The sequence below is a fragment of the Scomber japonicus genome, chromosome 18 (assembly GCF_027409825.1).
Source record: "Scomber japonicus isolate fScoJap1 chromosome 18, fScoJap1.pri, whole genome shotgun sequence".
Lineage (NCBI taxonomy): Eukaryota > Metazoa > Chordata > Actinopteri > Scombriformes > Scombridae > Scomber > Scomber japonicus.
Window position 1 is genome coordinate 18,972,263 of NC_070595.1, and position 24,408 is coordinate 18,996,670.

A 24,408-nucleotide genomic window follows, 5' to 3' on the forward strand; every position below is an offset into this window, starting at 1 on the left:
TTTATATTTTGTTATTATAACTCATGAACTAATAAACACCTAAATTAATGCCAACTCTTTTCTATAGAAGAAATGACAAACACAATTTAGGGGAAACTCTGAGGAAGCCAACTTTATTGACATGGATGGTACTGTTCAAAAGGGTAAAAGACAGGATGGTTTCACCATAAGGGCAAAAACAATGAGAGAAAAAGATGAGGACGCCTTCCTTTTTCTTCATGAAGTGCACCAAGTGAACAACGCACTCATCAGGAAGTGACTGAACAGCCAAGATTTCCAATCATCACGCAGCGCCTCACATTCTTAGACAACAGCAAAACACAGTCAAATTTGTTCTATCCATAAGCATATCTGTGGCATTGAGTAAAATAAGACAGCTTGCATGACATTCAAGGAACACAAAAAGCAACTCTATTTCTGTGCATATTTATGCTTACCAAGCAAAACAATCATCTTCCTGATTTTGTGTCTTATTATTGGCATCTCTTTTAAACATAGCGGAAGAGCGTCCTCATCTTACCATGACAGTTCAATCAGACAGCAAAATTTACAATAAATATACATATCAAAATAAAAAAAATGGAAAATAAACAATCAACCATCATCACACATCAACACTTTACATTCCAGTAAAATGTGCAATGCAACAATCTGTGAATGGCAACATCAAACATAAAACCTGTGACAACAAAAGGGAAGGGGACTTTGCAGGCAACAAAGCCAGCACAGCTGTCTCTGCTGCCATCTTTCTAGTGTGCTTCGGCTGTATTTTATATGTAGGTCTAGGCTCCAGCTGTGGTGAATTAAAAAAAAAAAAAAAAGTTCAACTGCTCCTATTGGCTTATATCAAGGACACAGTTTTCAGTGCGAATTTGTAGCAGCCAACTGTCTGTCTGTCTGACAGATTCTTCAAAAGTAGGGGTTTTGGGGGGAGGGGGGGTTGCTTGCTCAGTGATTTTCTTCAGAAATCATTAAGCAAGTTATTTATTTTCATGCAGAGAATATTCCTTCAGCAGTAAATTGAGACGAGTCAGATAATAGCTTGCTCAATGCTCAGTTGCATCTCAAAAGTTTCCCCAGGATGTGACCTCCTGCATGGATCCCTAAAAGCTCTGATACAATAGCTGCACGATCTCTCCTATCTCAAAAAATCTGAGAATATTTGGACCAGTGTTGCTAGCCATTACTGACTTTCAAGCTTGTTTCATTTTGAGAGAAGAAAAACAAATCCAAAACCAGTAACACTATCAACTCAGACTGAGCCGCCTCCGTCTCCTCGCTATACGGGTGTTAAATCGTTTTGCTGCATGTGGTCATTGGGTTGCATTCAATCAGTCAATGGCATAGACAGAAATCTGACTTGCAATCAGTCAGTCATTAAATACGGATGGTGGTTCGGGGGGTTTGACATTGTTGAAAAGTCCTGATGTAGTAATTGTGTAGGTAGATAAATCCTCCAATTAACCAAACTGGAAGAAGAAATTTCCTGGTCCAGATGCTGAAACAAACAACAAACAAGTCAATCACTGACATACTCTTACTCTAATACAGTCCATATGGCTGACAGTAGAAAGCATGATTTTGTATACACAATATATAAATTACCTTCAAAACTAAAACCTCCTGGTCCTCCAAAGAATGCCTTGAAAATGTTGTTGGCATCAAAATCTGGTGGAAACAGAAAGCAAAACTCAATATCAGAGAACCTTCCAGCCAGGTTGTAATTGCATCTGTTCAACCCTTGAGACCCCCCCCCTCCACACTTCAAGGCTTGTCCATGTACTGACCTGCCATGTTCATGCCATCATCCTCCAGATCCTGACCGGTGTCATAGCGAGACTTCTTCTTAGGATCTGAAAGCACGCTGAAGGCCTCGCCCACCTCTTTGAACTTCTTTTCCTCTTCCTTTTGCAGCTCGGCACTAGCTCCGCTGTGACGGTCTACAGGGTAAGAAAGGAGAAAAAAACAACACAAAAGCAGAAGAGTCATTTGGGCTGCAGAACAACTGCATATACCAATATGTAGGAAATGCACAATGGTTGTTCTGTGGTTAAAGGATATTCTTTCTTCACCTGGGTGATGTAAAAGTGCCCGTTTGCGGTAAGCTTTCTTGATCTCATCTTCTGTGGCATGCTTATCCACCCCGAGCACTTTGTAATAATCTTTTCGCTTGCTTTTCTTTAACTCCAGCTGGGCATTTTTTAGGAGGTGTTTGTGCTCTAAGAAATAAAAACAAGACTGGGCATGTTAACAAGCAATATTTCAGCAGGTGGCAAAACTGCATTTCAAAACAAGTCAAAAATTGGGAGTGTGTGATAAAGTAGAATAAGGAGTATATAAAAGGTGCTGTAAGTAAGAGTCTGATTCTCACCTTTTGTTTTCTCTGTCTGATAAACCTTCTCATAGTCTCGAACTGCCTCTTCATACATCTCTGTCTCCATGTAGCTGCAGCAAAGAACGCACATATCCGTTATTGTTTCTTTACACAATTACAATAACTGTGACACTATGTTCCGTTTGTCTGACAACCAAATGCAATGTCATTTATTGTCTCGAATGAAAGTCAGGTTAGAAATCCTGCACATACCACTGTGCTCTCCGTAAATAGGCCTTGATATAGGTTTCATCCAGTTTAATGGCCTTTGTGCAGTCTTCAATGGCCTGCTCTAGTTTCTTCAGCTTTCGAACGAAAAAGAAAAAAACATGAACACACAAGGACAATATAGAGAGGGAGACACCGTGGCCTTCTTCTGATAATATAACAGAGAAAAGTACTATGTGGCAAAGATACAAAAACTAAAACTGTATACTGTTACAGGGGCAGTTTGAGAACTCTGCAAGTCTGTCCTCTTGCTGACGTATTCATTTAAGTATCTGAGTGACACCTGCTACCTTGGTTACAAGTCTCACGCTCTTCTTATCTTCTAACCCTTTGTGTGTGTTTTGTCAGAGCTGTAATTGGGTCAATTCTCCTTTGCAATATTTTCTTATCTGCTGTCAAAAGTGCCAAAAAGTAATTTGCAACTGACCATAACAAAAAAACAACTTGCCAGATGTTAATGCAACCACTGCACGTTACTCACCTTAGATCCAACAGTGGCTCTATTACAATACAGCTTGGCATTAGTCTTGATGTTGTTAGGGTCTATTGTTAGTGCCTCAGAGTACAGCTCATAGGCTGCCTCAAAGTTTCCCTCCTTGAAGGCCTTGTTCCCCTCCTCCTTCTTGGCCTTCAGTGCTTTGGCATTCTGGGAAAACATTATATAGGACATCCTTAAAAGCTGCTCTAGGCTACTCACACTTAAATGGATTAAAGAAAACCATAATGTTGTTTCTTCTTTGGCCGTCTCGAAGCAAAAGGCTCCCATATAGATATTAATGTCATAGTTGTACTTAAAGGAATTCACACACAAATGAAAAATGGTTTATTTTTATTTACTGAAATACTCACTCTGCATGCAAGCCGAGCTTTGTCATGGTCAGGAGCCATACGCAGGGCCTGGACAAAGAACTGGACAGCTTTGTCAATGCAGTCCTCATAGTACAGACAAAGACCACGCACATACAGTGCATCTGCATTAGTGGAGTCCATTCGCAGAATATCACTGAATAAGGGAAAAAAACATTAAAAGCTGGAGTACAGGACTTTAACATATAAATAAACATTCATTACATTCAAGCATTTGCCAAATGAATTCACACAACGTTGATTAAGCATATCACTGCCAGGTAAATCTCTCTGTATTTCGCAGTATACTGGAGGTGTCTGTAATTGGTTTGGCAGAGCTGAAGGATCAACCACGGATGTATTATAAGAACTGGATACAGCATAGGAGTTGGGTCTCTGTTCATTCCTACGAAAGTTGTTCAATGGCTCGTGAATCCAAAACAGCTACTTCCTGATGTAAAGAAATTACCTTGAAGCATGCATACTGTGGATGCTCTGTGGGCCCCAGCACCCATAGAGCATGCACATCAGAGACCTCCGCTGGTTGAGCCGGCTAACTTCCAGTTTAGCGCTCCGCTAACTAGAATGGGGATAAAATGATTTAATAATGTGGCTTTTCAAGACTTTCCAAAAATGATTGGGCCCAAAGGATGAAATTCTGATAGAGAAATTAGTCATTTTGCGGAGGTTGTTGACGAAAAAAATGTATCCACCGTTTTATAGCCGGTCCTTTTCCCATGAATGTGTGGGAAGGGAGCAACAGCAGTGACGGAGTAGACTACAGCAGCCTGTAAGCATACATTCTAAGCATGTGACAACAGTGTTTGTGTAATTACTCTCACTACCAGAAGGGGGAGACAAAAGCTCTGCATTGCAGGTTTAATAGCAATCTTAAAGAAAACGCAAACCCCACAACAAAAATATGGCATTTTGTGTTATCATCTTACATTAGTTTCCACTGAGCTGAGTGTGAATAATTCTAATAATGAGAAATGAATAATTAAATCTCCAAGCATCTATTAAATATGCTGCCTCACCTGGCGACAGACTGGGCCTCTGGGTAGCGTCCCAGCAGGGCTAAGCACTCTGCCTTCAGTATCTTGAACCTGTGACAGGCTGAGGCAGGCTCCAGGGCACGGTCCATGCAAAAGACAACCTAGGGACAACCACAGCACATTTGCATAGTCTGTGCTGCTTAACATGTCAGTGCCTTTAACTAAGACTGTAACCACTGAGTAGCTTACCATCCTGAAGTCCCTCTTCTCAAATCCAATCTCTGCCATTCTCTCATATTCGAGGATGGATTCTGCATTCTTCAGCTGACAAAGGAATTTGTGGTATTCAGTGACAATGTGAAAGACCTGTAGCAGTCAGATAACTTCACTGCTTTTCAGCTACCACTGGCAACACTACTGTGATACGCTTGTAAAATCAAATCAACTAAAACTTGCCTCGCAGCTTGCTCATTAGAGATTAACAGCAACTCTAGCAGAACTCGTCTTAAACCGCTCAGTATCAGACTTTTGCACTTTATTTTCACTAGCTTTGCCAAAGCTTCCCTGATAGAGGATAATCACACACGGGTTGTCAGATCATGCCCTCTAAAACTGAGGGCAGCTTACCTCCTGCTGAGCCTGGCTGTTGTCAGACTCCAACTCCAGAACCCTGAGGAAACACCGGCTGGCAGCCATAGCATTGCCAAGGGACAGGTGGCACTTGCCCTCTCGCAAATGGCCCTGTGGGTGAGAGACATGCAGTTCACACGCTGAAGTGACAACACTGGCAATTTGTCTAGAGCCCGCATGCTTGTTAATTCAGTTGGGCACTGTGTGCTAAATACAAACAACAGTTGACTAGCTGTAAATTACTTATTTGAGATTTAACTGTTTATTAACTATTGTAACATCATATTGCTACCATGCTGCAATGCATTATTATTCACTGGAGTATTATAGGGGTGTGTTATAGCATATGTAACAAGGAACCACTGTCACAACAATGTATATATGCATTAAACTAGTAATTTGTGCAAGCTGAATGGCCCTGCAATGTGTTGAATTACACTCACTCATTTGTTTACAACTTGCTAGGAGCTAAAATCCAAGGTGCAAAAGATATGCTGTTATAAATCTGGTTCTTGCTGTGTGTGTGTTTGTGCCCTCTGTCTAGAGCTTGTCCATATTATTCCAGTAAATGTAGGAAGTCCTTTGATAAAGGTGAATGAAAAGAGAAAGTGTATGCAGAACAATACAACATACTGCAGATTGAAATATTTCACAATCCCAGAGGATACACTACTCGTCTCCCACAATTCACCTTCATGAAAGTGTTATCTAGTCGTACTGCTTGCTGGGAATCCTCTAAAGCCTCTCTGTACCGGCACAACATCATTAGCGTGGCAGCCCGATTCCCATAGTAGCTTGCGTTCTTTGGACACATGTCTGTATAGGAAAAAAATAGTTTTTGACATCCAGTCAAAGTCAAACACGATCCGTTCAGGAAATCAACATCATCTCCTAAAATAACAACAGGTGGACTGATCACTATTATACTGAGAATAATCACCTATGGCCTTGGTGTAGTAATTGAATGCTTCAGCGTAATCCTTCTTGATATAAAAAGCATTGCCTTGCTCTTTGAAGCCCTCCGCTTCCCTGTGCAAAAGTGGGCACAAAGACACAAAACAAGGTTAGATGCAAAATTTAGAAAACAAAGTCTCAGAGGAGCAGAGTAGAGGAGCCAACGTGATCACATGTGATGGTCGCCTGATCAAAGATTAAAAAGAGAAGTACTGAACTTGTGTGTGTGTAAAAGTTCATCATCATCTGTACTGTAAGGGTGTGACATCCGAGCATTCATAATTATCTAAATAGAGCATGTCGAGTACTGTCAATGGCAGTGTGCATCAGATAGCGCACTGGCCAGCGTTAGCTAAACATAGAAAGAGCCAGCAGGGTAAATCACGTAGCTAAAGGGGGAGCACAGCCAGGAACATATGACACCACGCTGGGGGGCAAATGCCATTACTTTTTTTGGAAACCTTTCACATTTTCCCGTTACATCACGATCACACAATGAGTGAATGGTGTCAGCATTATCATCATGGGAATATCGCAATAATGAGAAAACACGTTTTAACTCAGGCAGATCAGGCAACAGCAGACTTACAGATGTTACAATTTGCTTGACTGTAACACAGATATCCAGCACACAGGAGTTAACTGCTGGAGGACAGCCGAGCTAAAAGCTGCCCGGGGGGCCAAATTTAGCTAAACAGCGGTGGCTGGGCTAGTTAGCTTTTCGCAGCGTGACAAGAAAAATAGACGTGACAACGACTTTTAACGACACATATCACTAAGTCAAATCGTTACATGAGTATTTCAGTCGCTGACAACATTGTGTCAATTTGTTTTACCTTTCTAATTCTTCGTCGCTGAGCAGCTCCATGTCAGGGTCCATGTTCACAGCATCACACTGCTCCGCCGCCATTTTGCCGTGAGTGGGAAGGGGGCGGGGCCTCACACTGCAGCAGTGACGCAGACTGTAAACAGGAAGCAGTTCACTGAGCGAATCAGCTGAGAAGGAGCTAGCCTGCAAGTAAAAACAAATATTCTTTTAACTAATACATATCTGACGAATAGAAGCCAAATATCAATGCATATATTTTTTGGAACACATGCGTTTTATTCTTGGTTGTTTGGTTCCAGCTAAAATAAGCAACTTGGTATGTTATATCGCCTTTCCGTAAGCTAATGCTAAGCTATGTGTTAATATATTTTACTAACAGACATCAAAAGTTTAATCTTGTAGGTGAAGTATGACTAACATATCTTAATATATCTGTTTCATTAGAACGCTAGCAAGACATTTAAGTCAGCAAATGTGAACATATATATTTTTAACGTAGTGACAAACGCACCACTGTAATAACGCCAGTTTACCCACAATGTTGGAAAGTAACTAGTTATAATGGTGTTATATAGTTTTATTACACAATAAATCTAACATGAGAAAAAATGTGTTGTTAAATTACAGTTTCTTATGAAAAGGTTGATGATTACAAAGATGATTACATCTGAAGTCAGACCTTTAAGATTTTGCTCAGGGGGAGGGTTTTTCCTCATTTTTTAATATGTTACTGAATACTGCTGTTTTTAATTCTTTGAAATAAATATAGTTTATATATATTTTTTAAATAAATCCTGGCATAGACCTTATTTGGAGCACACATGGACTTAAATGGTGTCACAGTGTCAATTAAGCCGATGCCAGACTTTTTACTTTTGTCATAAAATATCTTTATTTTATATTCCAAAAATCTACATGAACTAATGAATACATTTTTAAATGAGGGATAAATCTTACTTTATAAGAAATGATCTCCCGTATAAATCATGTCAGTATCTGTATTATTTGTGGGCTTAATGGATACACTTATCCTAACAGTTGAAAACATTTGTTAGAAAATTTGAAAAGTAATCAATAAATTATCAAATGTAATACGTTACATTACTTTGATTAAGTATTTGAAATAGTTACATTATTTATCACATTTTCAATAGGGTAACTAGTAATCTTTAACCTATTACATGTCCAAAGTAACCTTCCCAACCGTGTTTACCCACTAATCTTCCATCTGTGTATTTTCTCAAACAGATTTTCTGACCTGAGGGTGACGAATCATCATGGGAAAAAGCTGTAAAGTGGTGGTGTGTGGCCAGGCTGCAGTTGGTAAAACAGCTGTCTTGGAACAACTACTGTATGCCAATCATGTTGCAGGTAAATGTAATAATATGGCTGTGTTTCATATATTACAGTCATTGGTCTTTTAGACCTTTTGCTGAGAGGTCAGTATAGGAGACATGCCAACAGCTGAGCAAATGTGTGCATTGGTTGTTCTGTACATTGTTGATAGATAAACAGAGAGAGAGAGTACTTAATTAATCCTGAAGGGGAAATTAAAGTGTTACAGTATTATGTTATAGTAGTTGTTGTTGTGCTATAGTAGTATATATAGTAATATACATTATAGTGTTGTGTGCCAGCTGACATAAATCAAAATTCCAAAAAAAACAGGGCAAGTAAAAGTAATAAATGTAATAAAGTAGAGACTTAATTATATATAATAACTAAATAGACTCACTCAAATATAAAAAATAAATATAATAACCAAAATTTAACATAGAGACTAGAGATATAACCATAATTATAATATACAATGTGCTGAGTAAACACTGTTCAATGATGTTAATATGCTGAAAGTACACTGTACATTTGTATGGGTCAGGGGGATGTTGCTGAGGTAGTAAGATACATGATTGTCCATAGATATTAGAATTGAGTATACTAAATATTGAATAATTTACACAATATATATACAAATGATAACAGTGTATTTAAAGTTGACCAAAATATGAATCTGAAATATAATAGATATGATTGATAATAAGGTGAGCAGCCCGTCATCACTGTCAGAGGAGTCTCTCTTCTGAATGACTTCCTGTAACATCGGTTGTCAAGAGTGTTATTGTCTGTGTAAAGGATTAAATCATTTAAAACATTCAGCTTAATTGTCTTTCATTCTTCTTGACAGACTGGAGCCTTTTTTAAGCGTTAGGATATCTCATACATTAATTCTTTGTTTATTACATTAGTTATTTTAATTACAGCCTAGTTAATTGCGGTACATAATCAACTTGCCCACGAACATCATTAGATTTCAGACATTCAGCACCATCCCTAAAACTTAATGAAGGTTGTTACATAAAGTAGGACAAAGGTGAAATATATACTTCTAGGTTCCTGCAATTGTTAGTCAAAATATTATTAGTTTGTCTTAAGCTCAGTTATTATCTATTAAATGTAAAGTATATCAATCAAAATGCCCCTGGCTTTGTTTTTTGATGTTAGGTTCAGAGCCCATGGAGACCCTGGAGGACATCTACATTGGCTCTATAGAAACCGACCGCGGCACACGAGAGCAGGTGCGCTTCTACGACACCCGCGGACTCCGGGATGGGATGGAGTTTCCTCGACATTACTACACTTTTGCGGACGGCTTCGTGCTTGTTTACAGCATCGATAGTAAAGAGTCCTTTAAGCGGATGGAGATCCTCAAGAAGGACATCGACCGTCACAGAGACAAGAAAGAGGTGAGGGCAAATCATTTGCATGCTCGGGAAGGTAAGGGTTAGGGTTAGGGTTAAATAAAGCTGAGTTAATTCTACTGAAGGGAATGAGGGTAAACTTAGCTGATAACTTGGCTAAGCTGTTGCATGTGTGCTAATCACAGGTACAGATGTTGCTGGTAAATGAATAGAAATGTGAATAACAGTGAAAGAGAGAATACACTAAAATACAGTTATAATACACTGTTATAATCATGCTTTTTAGGTCAGTTTAAATTATATTTATACTCAAAGAGGGGGCTAGACTTTTGAAGGGGAACTCCAGATTTTTACAAATTAATGACACAATACATTTGAGTTTTTGAGGTCTTATGTTGGTTTTTGATATTTGGATAGAGCAGTACACATTCATAAATAATGACTAATAATCCCAAAGCATCAAATGTACTCTCTAAATGATTGATTTAAATGCTGTTTCCTTCCAGTTCTCTTTAATTCCCAACATAGCTGTTGCCATTACTAATACATAAGTTAATGTAGTTAAAGTGAACTGGTATGTTAAAAATTGATGTGGGGAGCTAATCTGATTTTCCTGATCCACAGGTGACAATTGTTGTGCTGGGTAACAAGCTGGACAAGCAGGAAGAGAGGAGAGTTGACTTGAATATGGCCCAGAACTGGGCTAAGAATGAGAAGGTGCGTCTGTGGGAGGTGTCGGTGGTGGAACGGCGCACACTCATCGAACCTTTTGTCTACCTGGCCAGCAAAATGACCCAGCCACAGAGCAAGTCCACCTTCCCTCTCAGCCGCAATAAGAATAAGGGCGGTGGTTCTGCAGATACCTGAGTGATGAGACATCGATGTCACGTTCGATAGGGAGGAAAAAGGGAGAAGACGTGTGTGAAAGGGAATTTTGTTTTTTTTTTGTTTTTTTAATCAGTTTTGATTTATTGAAGGATTTGAGGAAGTGAAAGTTAGTTTTGATAGTGTTGGCCAGTGGTAATGAGAGAAAAAGGCAGGATGATTGTATTTATATGCAGAGAGCACTGCTGGAATTGAATTCATGTTGAGGTTTGGATGAATACTGTATATTTAATTAGGACTGAAAATGCTGATCTTTAAATGTTCTTTTTTGCCATTTCATTGAAGAAATGAACGAATCCAAGCTACTTTTCTTTGTCATTCCCATTCATTTTTGTTTGGATTATGGTGAAACTATTCATCCAAATTCCTTATGATAAATCTTCAGAGTAATATTGGTCATTCTGCTGATTTATAATCTGACAATCAAGACTTGAATCTCAGAGTTTTACAATATCAGACATTAATGGCGCTCACTGCATAGATAAATTAGGAACTAGCACACGTATCCACAGGCTACTGATTTATATACATGCACAACACATGTATACACAGACTGAATCACACATGGCAGCAGTTACAAATGTTACCTTATTATTGCATCACACAAAAGCTGAATCATGTGTGTTGTGTGTGTAAAAGTTAGGTGAAGGGATTTTATTATAGCATTATTGATGATGTACAGTAAATGTGATGTTTATTGATGTGGAGATTCGTTACACTACATATCTTCTGTGCCGAGATTCACTGTTTGATGTTGTAGAGTGAATGATTGACATTCCTTACCGTAAATGGCCTTCTGTACAGGTGTTAGGAGAGTGAAAATATAACTGAAAGATGTTCATGTGAACGGTGGTTTCTGCAGGCTCAGGTGCTACTTTATTTTCTGTTGCTACACATAAAAAGCCTACAGCACAATTCATACAGTAAAATGTCCTATTATTAACAACACATCTCAGTATATTATCAGTTTAAGTCACTGCTGAAGTTGAAGCCTTTATTTTTTACCAAGCTCTGAAATTAAAACCCATATGATAAAATTAGATCATTGAACTGTGTAGCTTTATTCAGGTAAAATGTGTGCAGCTTTTCATTGTTTGGTTCATTAAAAAAAAGGTGGAAACTCAGTATTCTAAGTCACCTTTTCTGTGAATATCAAGCATTTATGTAACAATATCCTTAAATTGTGTTCACTTGATATTTGTTTGCATGTATTGTAAACAAATTAAAAGTTTTTTTTCTGTGCCTAAGGTGAATTGGTGGTGCTACATTTATTGACGTAATTTTGTGTCATCATGGAAATTATTTGGTATTTGAAATGTTCATGCATCATGAATGCACTTCACTCAGCATTGTGACCTGAAGAGGAGGCTGACCTTTCTCCGCATTGTGACTTATCTTCACGAAAGCAAAGTCCAATTTCAAATTGGAGTGTAATGACAAAATAGCTCACATATGCAGAATAAAAGGTTCAAATAAACACAAATCCCCACAATCAGTGGCTTTCAGTTAATGCACATTGTAATATGTTTAATTATAGATTTCAGTAAAAATAAAAAAATTACGTTCCTCTACAGAGGCTCTAATTATCTGAGGTAGTTTAAAACCCTCAATAGATTTATTTTTACTCAAACTGGTGCTCCACATTAGAAAACAATGATATATGAATAATTGTTACTCATACAGTTGTTATTTGTAACAATAATACTAATAATGAGCTGTTCGTATTGATATTAATAACTATTTCTGGATATTTGCATTTTATGTAACGCTGTTAACACTGATTGTCACCTCACAGCCCTGTCAGTGTGTTGCGTGTTCACTGCCACCTAGTGGTCAAAGTGAGTAACTGCAGCACTCAATGTGAAATTCATACCACACACTTACAACAAACACCAATGAAGAGGCTACGATGTAACACTGCCCATTTTGTTCGTGAGGTTGTCTTCACTGATACCTCTAAAAATCATGATAATGATCATTTATATGAATACATGTATGAAGAATGTAGAGGTGAAGACTCTGTGGTTACCACTAGGTAAGGTAGTATTTGGTTACTTATTGCATGGCAGTGAATTATATTGCAGGGAGTTTAATTCCACTCAATTCATTTCAATTCAATTCAACTTAATTGTATTTAAATAAACACAGATCACAGCAGAGGTTGTCTTTTCACATAAAGCAGGTCTAAACCGTACCCTTTATTTTTCAGATGTTCTGATAAGAAAGACTACATAATGAATACACATTAGTAACATGTCCTATCATGATCATAAAATTATAGATGATGAGAATAATCCCTGTAAATATTTATAGCTAGTTAGTTTTTATTTCTGTGTCATGCCAGATAGTTTGCCCATCCACAGTTATTTATCAAGTAATAAAGAACGGAATGTGTTTTGTTAACAACTTTTGTCATGTGGGAGGATTTACAGACAGTTGGCATTTTATTTATTTATTTATTTGTTCATATATTTATTTTCGTCTCCCTTGAAAGAAAAATGCTAACGAATAAATTTAGTTTCATATCAGTTTAAAAGTCAAACAGAAGGGGGGAAGCCTGCATTAAATTACCTTCAGCTTATGTGATGTTTTTTTGTGTTGTAACAGAAGGCAGATCATAAAATACACAAAACTGAAATATTCATGATAAACATGTTCAGGAAGTTTGACCCCTTGCTGTGCCAGTGATTCACTGATTAATAGACATGCTGTGGTGCAATTTGTGCTGACTACTAATTTTATTTTCTGTCAGTGCAATCACTGAAGGAGTGTTGTGTTCAGGTACCCACAATGATCTGTGCACAGCTCTCCAAATTTTGCGGTGTATGTTTCTGCAACCAAGAAAATTGGTTGATAATCATACGAGGGAATTACCAGAATATGAATTGGTTTGGTATTTCATAGCTGTCAAAAAAGTCAAATTTATCAATCATTATATTGGCTGTCCAATATTCCAGTTTAGAAATCACTGTGAAAACAATGTCATTCAGACAAGGTCAGAGATGTTAAGGCAGAAAAAATGATCTCCTAGCTCCACATTGACAGTGTTGACTGGGGAGGTTAATGCAAGATAATGAGAAAACCTCAAGTGGAACATTTATGAAATGATATTACACTCACCTTAGTTTCCCCAGAGGGTGCTATCATATACCATCTCATTTCAATCTTGTTCTTTTTAATGACTAGAATCCAGTGCCAGTGCATCCATGTTACTCCACTTACAGTGGTTCAGTTATTGTATCACACATTATGATTGGCAGCAAACAGTGGTGCTAATTTTATGTCTGTGAGACTTCAAATCATGACAAAGAGTCTCCTGTTGTTAATATGTTCTCCTGTTAAAGCTTGTCTGTGTAAAGGCTCCGTGGATGTGTTGACCCACATTAAAAAAGAAAAACAGAAACGGAAGACACACAACACAAACTGAGAAATAAACACCGTGAGTGAGGCAGACAAAGGGATCGATTTATCACTTTCCTGTGTGATTTATGAACCGTCTTCTTGCTTTAGACTACACTGACCACAAAAGAAAAAATGTTCACTTGTCACAGTCACAGGGCAAGAAGGCAATGCCCTTGTGTTGCTTCTAGTAATACTCTTTTACTGTTGCATGACAGCGTGTCTCTTGACTGCAGCCAAGCATCCAGTTCTCCCAGAAAAGCCATAAACTAGAAACATTTTATCCTCCCTTGTTTTGTTTTTTTTGTGAAGAAGAGAAATAGATGGGGGAATTGACCCTCTTTTCGCGGCCACATGAAGTGTCAGATTAACAAAACAATTCCACGCAGCAGTGAACACTTACGGTTTAAATGGCAATGCTACCTTTATTCTCAATGGTATCAGACTTCTTCTGTGGGCCTGGAAATATCAGCAACCCTCCAGCCATCATTTAAGTCAAATGTTAGCCGTCATGCTGGATGCCCACGAGCATCTGAGACAGGTCATTAGTCCTGAAAGCACTGGTGATTTAATGTGGGATAAGTCAGGTGTAAGGCATTGTGAACTGTGCAATGTTGGTTATTGCATATGTGATAAACCAAACTGTGTACATTCACTGGCTATGTTGAAACTGCTTGACACCTTTGACATTATCCAGGGGAACATGATGACACATTCTCTTCCATCAATCAATAGAAAGACAATTAAGCTCAATAACAGACTGAATAAAGACTGATTTACTCCACTGCTCAACTAACTCAACTTTGTCTCTGGCTTTATTATCTTTTTTGGTTTTACCCTCAATTATGAAAAAAACCACACTGCAGTACATCAAGGAATAGTATTGTCTTGATAATTTTACCGTAGTTATTTATATATTTAAAAAGGGTAATTATCTGTGCTGAGAATAAATAAGTGAATATCTACATGTGTATATTGATTAATTATATTACAGTTTACAATGTATAAAAAAAAGGGAATTTACATGTAGTGACTTACATAACATACATACATCTTATATGAGTAACAATTAGCTTGTGTAAAGCAGATAATTGTACCATAGATATGGGTTACAAACAAATACACAATAAATAAATAATTTACTGGAAGTATAATGAATAAAATCATATATTTACCTAAATATGTTATTATTACTTTACCTATAAGTAAAATATTGGACTGTTTTTTGCTAATGTACATAATCTTAAAAATTCCCTTTTGCTCATGACTTTAGTGATGACCTTCCTGCTCTTGAAAAATTTAAATTTACTGTTTTGACAAACATCAAATAACCATTTCAGTTATTTGCCAAGGAAAATACATTTGATTGTTGCTAGTTCTCATATGTGATGATTTGAAGCTTTGATTATGTCATACTTTGAAAAACTTTGTTTATTAGACAAAATGAGGTATTTCAAATGTCACTTTGAGCTCTAAGGAATTATACCTTGCATTTTTCACTAATTTTGGACAATCCGTAGTTTCAGTATTAATTTCATTACATGATTATTGTATGTAAAGTACTACTTTATTGTTTTATTATGTTACATTAGTTCATCTACAATAAACATTTAGCTAAATATGTTGCATATTTCCATGTCCTTTCCTATGGTGTATTTTTTTCCTATACCATATAAATAATTTGAAGTCATCCATTTGCTGTCATCTGAAGTTATGTCTGTATGGAGTGACTTTTGACTGAAGGAGCGGCTGACCACCACAGCAGGAGATAAGGGTGTTACCCTCCTTCATGGAGAGCAGTCAGATAAGATAATGGATCAATACAGCGGATACACCATTGTCACAGCTTAGCAAGGTCATCGTGTCCTCCTGCCATATCAACGGGTTTAGTGAGTGCTGAGGATCCGATGGTTTTGCTTTGATTGGCACTACAGGAGGTGCTGGACTTGATGTTGTCCTTATCTACTGTTTCCACAAAGGATATGCTGGCATGATGGCCTGGGGCATGGAGGACAATATCAATGTAACAGCTTTTCTTCAAATAAACAAAAAAAGACAACTGGAAAATTAAAACAGAGCCAACTGAGCTAAAGACAAGATTATCCAGTGTGATGGATAAAAACACTGAGTCACATCTCAGGGATAGACGAAGACTCTGCTTGGTTTCAGAGATCGGCAAAGAGACTGTATTATGTTGGAAAAAACATAGAAGATATTGAGTACAGCAGTCAGCAGTCCTGCTTCACAGTCCAGGAGGATTCATTGTTTAGTATCAAATCTTTCTGCAGCACAATGCACTCTGCATTGGCCATCTGTGGAGAATCATCGGAAAATAAAGGAGATTAGCCTGTCTCTAAACCACATCAGCCACTCAGGTGTATTATTCTATCGCTCCCTCTGCGTGCCACAGATGCACCAGAGCTCAGACACGGTAGCTTTAACTTGTTTCCATTTGCTTTCACCATTCTCTCTTGGCTAAACACCAGTCCTGCTGTCATAAGTTGTTTCCTGAAATGGCTGGAAAATGAGTGTCTGCTGGTTGCCACATGAACAGATGCTGTGAGGGTGTTGTGCACATTCAGCCAGCAAACCTGCACCTGCAAACTCAGGATCACATATAAAATCCCCTTTACGTGTCATTTTTCTTTTTAGCCGGTTACATCCCGACTCAGAGCTGGATCTGCTTGGTTTTGACTGACTGATTAATAAATAATACATTTATACACAGACTGATCAAAGAAAAGAGAGCAAGTGCAATTTATGTGCGTCCTCAAGAAAATCTGAGCATTCATGTTGTCTCTGTTTATTCATTAGCGATCATCTGCCTGAGTCTTTTTTTTTACCCTTCACACACCCACACACATATTGTTATTGTTCAAATATCAATCTGAATCAAAGTGCTGCCTTCTCAGTTACTGCTGTTTTTTTCATTTTTATCCGTAATGCAGGAAAAGTGCAAACACACAAACACACACACACACACACACACACACACACACACACACACACACACAGATATTTGCATAATCATTACAAAAACATTTTTATACAAGTTCTAAAAGCTTTATTTTCCAAAATCCATCCCTTGTCCTCTCTATGGTACAGCACTGTTTTGTTTTTTTGTTGTTTTTTTGTTGCTTTTTTTGTCGGTCCATCCATACGTACAGTGTTTCCTGCTCTTTAGAGCTATGGAGGGATACCCTGAATGGATGGTCATGTTAGTATTTGCTCAACCTATCACCCCTGAGAAGGCCTGGCTAATGTGACTTTAGGATATTGTCGAAAAAGGCCTTGAATTATTAATTCAGTCACCATCAACAAGGAAATAAAAGGTCACTCAAAAAAAAGTTGTTTTAAATATTTTCTCTTGTACTTAAAAAAACATGTCGATAAAACCATGTAAATAAACAAACAAACAAAAAGAAAAGCATATTTCCTTTCCCTGTATGCCGTACAGAGTCTACAATAACATAATCTACTCTTCTCTATGATAGCAGTTCTTTATGATACAGATAACAATAGCAACTCTGATAAAATTTCTATAGTTATTCTATTTTTCTACATATACTTCGCCTTCTCTAGAGTCTTTATTTTAAGAAAGTTTCAGTTCTTTAGGTCAGAGTTCCCACTGAGCAATAGAAACAAACAAACAATGAAGATTAAAGGCTGGCTGGTTCACTGAGTAGTGCGACTGGGGAGAATCACATCGGTATGGCGGAGGAGACCTGGCCGTTTTGCTTATTCCAAAAAGACTGAGGAGAAGGAGGAGGGGGGAAGGGAGGGGGTCCTTAAACAGAAATGTACATAGAATCAAAGGTTTTATAGAAGCACTAGTACTCGATGGCAATTACAGGGTTTTCACGACAGATGGCACTGCTGCATCACAGACAACTATACATATTGCACAATGAAAAATGCATAGGAATTGCTCCATTACTGTAATTTAAGAGAATATGATTTGGTATGAGTGTTGAGGGAAGGGTGATGAGTGGGCTCCGAGTCCTTATGGGACCTTCCCAACAGTCTGTAATGGTGGAGGGAGGGTTGAATGTCAGTTGATGTCCCAGGAGGGTGGGCGGTTGGTTGAGACAGCACACAGGCATGAATAGCAATATGACAGTTGATGTTGCACTTGTGACACTTATCCCAAACACTTCTATGTCTCTGGTGTAACATTGTTTTGCTCAGAGGAAGTCACACAAAAAAGTTCCCCAGTGCTCCATTTAAGAGTGAAACAGCAATGTCATACGGCACTGAAGCACCCTCTCCACAGTACGAACAGCAGCTATTAATGGAACAGCTCAGCCCAGAGTCACAACATGTGGAGACTGACCATGAGCATGAAACATCAAGGGCAAAACCGTCAGGACAGCCCATCATTTCAAATGACTCTTCACTGACAATTCAGAGTTGGCCCTTGGTTGTGTTGGAGTACATATACACTGTTACAGGTGTGTACAGTAGTGTACAGTATAGAATAGATAAAGCCATTGACACACTGAAAACACATCATAAACATAAACATACTGAATGTATTGCTTTAAATGTGAGATTTGTCTTAGTCATTGATAAACTACAATGTAATCATTCTCACCTGATTGTTTTTTTTTTCTTTCCCAAAGCAAAAATCTCACTGAAATTGACATGGGATTGTAAAAACATACACCTAAAGCAAAAAAAAGAAGATGAATATCAACACAATTTTCATTGCTTTTGTAAGTAAATCAGTTTTAAGGTGCTTTTAATGTGGTTGCCATGGCACTGTGCTTTGTTCCCTCCCACGCTGTGCTCAGATGCTGCAACAGGATGTCAATCAAGTACTGGCTGAGCAGCCTCCCCACCCACTGTCATCCAAGTTTTCAATGAGTTCGAAATAGCATCAAGTCTTCAAGTTATTGTTATGTTTTCATTATGTGATTCTGTGCACGTGTCTGGAGTTCCCCTGCTCCTCATCATCTCATGCTTACCAGAGTAAATCAAGGGTAACAGTGAGGTGACAACAGCGGTGAAGTGAAGGAGGAGGTAAAAGAAAAAGAGAAGTCACAAGGAGAATAATGGCATTTTGCAATGTAAGACATCCATAGCTGCAAAAATGTTTTTGTGCCACTAGCTTTGCAAGAACATAATGTTCAAGCTGCATTGCATGAATGATGCACTGGAGCAAAAAAAAAAGAAAGAAAGCGGTCTGAAGACAGATTTGCAAATTGAAACAGAGTCAAGTTGACAAGCTGACCTTTTCTGGACCTTAATGAGTGCTTAATCCTGGGGATACAGGGGAGGAACAAAAATCTGGAGGGCTATGACTGTGGCTGTGACTCAGAAAGAGAGAAAGAAATGTTTTAATCGCACAAATTAAGAGCCTGGGGAAACAGTTTTTTCGGAGAGGGCTGGAGTTGCAAAATGGTGCTAATGGGGTTTTAACATAATGGACATACAATATGTAGTTATAGGTCCACATACAGCTCACAATGAGGACTCACATTTGTCCTTAAAATGTTTAAAGTTGAGAAGGTGTACTTGTCCAGAGAGTTGTTGCCTCAATGACCTATGATCTATGATGTATGATCATCCCAGCTTTCATAAACCCCCCAAACCCAATAAGTTGAAAATGTTTTAAAAGAGCATCAAGTAAAGGGACCTTATTTTGTGGCAACCACACTAAACATACATCTAGACTTGTCTATATTTGTTCTCTAATAAATTACACAATAATATCCAGAATCCAAACCATGTTGACCCATGAAATGGCTATAAAAGCGGCCTCTGTGCACCAGTCACTGTCTGGAGGCCTGTCCTGCTCCTTAGGTCATGATAAGAAGAGCAGAAAGAAGGCATGATGGGGGATCTTGGCCTTTATGATAGGAACAGCTCTCAGGCCTTGTGGCCTACTGAGCGTCAGAACTTGTGCACTCTCTCCATCTTAAGTCAGGTGGGCTGCATAGTTTGCGTGTGGCCTTTGTCATATGGGTCACACTAAAGGAGGGCCTGGGGTTTGGTAAAGGGACAGGGGTGGAGCTCAAATGGGGGTCAAGTCTTTAGTAGGGGGAGAAGATGATGGGTGTGTGTGTGGCCCGCAGTGGCCCCGGGGCAGGCCGGAACAGTGCAGGGCCCAGGAAGGGGGTCTGGATGAATGTGGTGGTGCCCACTGGGTGGCGCAGAGCCAGTGGGTTAGTTGCCACTGTGCACAGAGTTGGCTGGGTGAGGGGGCTGGGCAGGAAGCCAGTTGTCAAGCTCTTGGTCAGCTGCTTCTGCAAGGCCAGTTTGGTCTAGAGAAGACAGGAGGGTGAGCGGTGAGAAGTGAGAGAAGAACACAATGACGGCATGTTTATTGAGGAAAACATGTTTCCCAAACTCATGGCCCTTGTTTAAACACAAAGCTGCAGTACATAGTCTGTGGTGGAATGTGTGCTCACACATTGCTCCACACTAAACACCAGACAGACTTGGATTTGTAATAGCTTGAACACTCATCAAACAGAAATATAGAATATGTTAGAATTATGGCATGGACATACTTCATCCTATTTCATTCAGGGTTAAATGGCAAGCATTTACTCTAAAGCTCAGTAATGTTAACAGGATAGCTCTGATTTTTTAACCTAACCTGGGGTAAGATTTATTCACTGGTCATGATAATGATGCAGCTTAAGGCTGGAACATGCTGCTAATAAATTTGCTCATAGGCAAATTTGCACAAGGGGGAACTTTTGGAGACATTCACAAATGTTTCTTTTACATTTGTACACATTCTGTTCAAATGTTAGCGTGTTTTTCCTTTACCGGCTGGATCAGTTTGGGTCGGCTTCTCTGTGCAATCTGTAGCTACCTATGAATCCCATCACTGCGTAAACACAATTCCCAACTTGGTCTACAGATCCTGTGATGCCAGTCAGCAGCCAAAAACCACATCGCTGCTCTCAAGCTCTTTTTTAATCAAATACTTACCACCTGTAAGCCTGCAGGTGCCTTTGGAAAGTTTACTTAGTTTTTAGTTTGGTCATTCAGAGCTTCAGCTGTTTTCAGCTTGGATGCAGTTTCGTAACAGCATAAGTAAATACACCATTCCTGTGTTTCGCTGTTGCCTTCTTGTGGCATATTTAGCAGTATTACCTACTGAACATAAAGATAAAATGAGGAAAACTTTTTTATGAATGCTTCAAAACTTGCTGTTACTCATCAACACCAATTTCAATTCAGTGTTGACTGTTATGAATCCAAGCAGACTACTTCTTCAATAAAGGATAACACTACAAATTTTTGATTAAGTATTGCTTGTAAGTGTAATTTGCAATCTTTAATTCAGACCTGGTTGCATCATAAAACTATTCGATAAAGAAAATAGTTCAATGATACAGAGAGGTGTAAGAGGAGGATGTTGTATATTGTTGAGGGAGAATTCTGATTTCTGTCCAAGAATTTGTTGGTTTTCTGGAATATCTTTTTCCATGGGATTAAAACTGAGCTCAGGTCCATGCATCAATAACACCACCAGTGAGTAAAACTTTAACATGAGCATGACTTCTCTTTTTTCTCTGCTCAGTCCCCTGCCCATGGCCAGGCCTAAAGTTCAGCCCGCTGAAGCTCTCGCCCTCCAATCCAACCACAGTCTCTGCCTCTCCTGCCACTAACCTGCGAGGAGAGGGAGGTGAGGTTGTACTGGCTGAATGCTTTCTTCATGGCAGACACAGCCACGCCTGCATAGCCACTCCATCTCACGTTCTGTAGGATGGAGGAGGAGGAGGAGGAGGAGGAGAAGGAGAGGGAGAGATGGGGAGGTGTGTATATGACAGGAGCAGAGAAGTGATTAATCTGGAGTGCTGATTCAGGCTGCTGTTGTCAGAGCTGGTCAGTGGGGGAGAGCAGGACTATTTTAGACCTGTCTCAGGGGTAGGGGACTCACTGAGTACAACAGTGTGCTTAACCTCTATGACAGCACAGGCACACACACACACACACAAACACACATGCTGCCTCACTGAGACATAGAAGCCCCGAAGCGTAATATAATGAGATCTGTGTGTGTGCGTTTTATTGTATGTCAGTCAGGGCTGGGGTCAAATCACTTAACTGTAACAGGGATAAATTAAAACGGGTGTTTAAAAATGCATTAGTTTACAAGCTAGACTGAATTTATTCCAATGTTGGCGCATGTGCGCAGCATTTTCAAGCATATCCGCTGTAAGAGAAAGGCAATTATGTTTTGTTTGTCTTCCTTGAGTGTGTGTATGCATGCATATTTGCGTGACAGTGTTTTGTTTGTCTGTGTCTTTATGCTGAGACTTACCGCTAAGCTGGAGCTTGGCTGGCTCTTGCTGTGGGGGGTAAATTTGGGTTTGGGTGGTTTTCCGGCCAGCCTATCCTTGTGCCTTCTGCTATTCATGTGCTGCCGAGACCAGTAGAAATACCATTAGCGAGCTAACAAGCATCTGTTGTACCACAGTGGAACAACTTCAAATGTTATCTGCTGAATTAATAATGGATACACATTGAGTATGACTGAAGTGCACTGAAATTACATCACATTACTTTCTACCACTGCCACACTATTTCCTTCTCTGGCTGCTGTACTAACAGGCTTATATCCCCCTGGGATAGGGGATGTTTATATAAGTCCAGTGGAATGCATTTAAAGCTAAAGCAGCCTGGGTGCTCACACATGCCAGCATATCCTGTATCTTTTCCACATTCCACTCCAGCACAGGCAAAGTTTCCAAGACAATCCCTTCACTCAGATGTAGTATTTAATGAACATCAAAGGGGGAGAAATTACTTTCCCAACATGGTTTGATGCCAAAGTAACCAGAAAATTAAATACAGCAGGCATTAGTAGCTTGCAATAATGAGTGGTAAATACATCCCTGCTCAGTGAAGAGCTTTGCAGTTAGTTAAAGCCTCTGATGATATCTATACTAATGTGGAAAAATAGCTGCCGCTTGAATATATTCTGCACTCGCAACCTGCTTTCAATGGCTTCATTCATGTGGCTGTAAATGAAACTGCTGCTTTGATTTAAGCACGTACACATTTCTTCCGTCAAGGTGATGTTAAAATGGTCTTTTGGATTAACTAAGGTCTTTAAAATCTCATCATTCGCATTTAACACTTTAATGCGCATCATTTGTGCTCACTTTCATAGCTGTGGCATCAGAGGTCAGTCTGGTTGAGGTTTAATGTGTAATATCAGTCTCTTGATGTGTAAATTAATTGCTAACTATGTGCAGGCAGTTCTGTTTTCTGATTAATTTTGTGGCCACATCATCTGTCTGTGAAGGTGAGGTAATTAGATGCAAGATTTTCTCCACCACCTGACATGATTGGGCTGGAGTACTTTTCCCTGCAGAGTCAAAAGTATTTCTGTGCCCTTTTCAATATAACCCTGTCAGGTTAGAAACACTCTCACTTAGTATGCCTTGACCAATCTGCAGGACTTCTCCGAACCCCCGCGTCTCTCTTCATCTTTCATATCATACAGCACAAGAAGGATAGAGAGGTCCCTGAGTGATAGCTCTTGCTTGTTCGCACTCCTGCTCTACTACTTTACAGTGAAAAACTTGATGGCATTTGTGGCATTTGTGAAAGGTCGAAAAATTCCTCAACATGTATTCATTTGTACTTCACATTTTCTAACGGAGCACAATGAAATATGGCAAAATCTACAATATTAATAATACATTAAACAGTCAACAATATATTTTATGTGCAGTATCACTTGAATATTCATGTTGTATATGATCCTCACCTGGCTCAGCTGGGTCTCAGAATTCACAAAGATCTCACACACTTCACACTGGAAGTTCTTGCTGGGCACCCCAACGCTGCCTTTGCTGCCAAGCCTCTTGGTCTTGCAGCCTGCACGAGCTGCCACCACCTTCCCCCTGCGTCGCGGCAGGACACTGTGACCTTCCAGCATCAGTTTGTGCTTTGTACCTGGTGGGAAGAGCAAGACAATTAGCAGGTTTGTTGCAGTACAAATTAAATATAGCAAGCCTATATCTGACTACAGCCAACCAAATATCAACTGGAAATACAAAATTACTCTTGTGAACATAAGAGTCAAGCTATGCTCTTACCGCTATTATGTGCTTCCAGTTGGGAGACTGAGTTTACTGTGACTTTACAGACAGGACAATGGAGGTGAGCTTTGCTCTTCTTGGGGTCCTTGTCCTCATCTGGACGTGCATCTCCATTTGTGCTAGATGAATCTGCATGGCTGCTTGACTCAGTGGTCAGGCCCGCAGCCTCAGCGGCTTCTGGGACTTCAGGAGCACTGGTGTCGGAGGCAATCTCAGAAAGCTGTGAGGAAGGCGAAATCTGAGGAGGAGAGAGGGTGACCAGCTCCACAGAGGAAATCTCAGATACTGGCGTCAGCATAACTGAGCTCCTGGGACTCTCCTCAAGCTTCACCTCCAGGTTGGCTGGTTCAAGTTCAGACTGAAGACCTGCATTAAAAGGTAGCAATAAAAGAGAATGTTAGCAAATGGTGGTTCATTGAGCAGTAGCTTATTGTAGATACAAATAACGCTTTTTCATTACAGTCAATAAGACCCAACAGAGCAGGATGTTATCTGA

At 39.3% G+C, this 24,408-nt stretch overlaps 3 protein-coding genes across 5 annotated transcripts in view; 1 reads left to right on the forward strand and 2 right to left on the reverse strand.

Annotated features, from left to right (window-relative positions):
* Positions 1-91: 91 nt before the first annotated feature.
* Positions 92-6,955, reverse strand: dnajc7 (DnaJ (Hsp40) homolog, subfamily C, member 7). The gene is made up of 14 exons (XM_053338734.1): positions 6,864-6,955; positions 6,014-6,102; positions 5,765-5,889; positions 5,071-5,184; positions 4,693-4,767; positions 4,486-4,604; positions 3,452-3,605; positions 3,084-3,248; positions 2,588-2,679; positions 2,372-2,445; positions 2,073-2,219; positions 1,788-1,940; positions 1,606-1,668; positions 92-1,498 (listed from the first exon to the last, which is right to left on the reverse strand). Exons 1-14 carry the CDS (start codon positions 6,935-6,937, stop codon positions 1,461-1,463), a joined length of 1,482 nt encoding a protein of 493 aa, XP_053194709.1. The 5' UTR covers positions 6,938-6,955; the 3' UTR covers positions 92-1,460.
* A 36-nt stretch (positions 6,956-6,991) lies between these two features.
* On the forward strand, positions 6,992-11,879 carry nkiras2 (NFKB inhibitor interacting Ras-like 2). 3 transcript variants are annotated; one of them, XM_053338059.1, is made up of 4 exons: positions 6,992-7,045; positions 8,105-8,227; positions 9,359-9,600; positions 10,180-11,879. In XM_053338059.1, the coding sequence occupies exons 2-4, from the start codon at positions 8,134-8,136 to the stop codon at positions 10,420-10,422; spliced, it is 579 nt and encodes a 192-aa protein (XP_053194034.1). In that variant the 5' UTR covers positions 6,992-7,045; positions 8,105-8,133; the 3' UTR covers positions 10,423-11,879. The 3 variants fall into 3 exon arrangements, with proteins under 3 accessions (XP_053194034.1, XP_053194035.1, XP_053194036.1); XM_053338060.1 differs by having other exon boundaries at positions 7,028-7,041; XM_053338061.1 differs by having other exon boundaries at positions 7,040-7,172.
* Positions 11,880-19,874: 7,995 nt separating this feature from the next.
* Positions 19,875-24,408, reverse strand: part of znf385c (zinc finger protein 385C) — a 76,539-nt gene continuing 72,005 nt past the window's right edge. Inside the window, exons 5-9 of the mRNA XM_053338422.1 lie at positions 23,910-24,278; positions 23,579-23,766; positions 22,124-22,222; positions 21,469-21,558; positions 19,875-20,105 (exon numbers count right to left, since the gene is read on the reverse strand). Of these exons, the coding sequence (XP_053194397.1) occupies positions 19,875-20,105; positions 21,469-21,558; positions 22,124-22,222; positions 23,579-23,766; positions 23,910-24,278 (977 nt within the window). The remainder of the gene's footprint in view (positions 20,106-21,468; positions 21,559-22,123; positions 22,223-23,578; positions 23,767-23,909; positions 24,279-24,408) is intronic.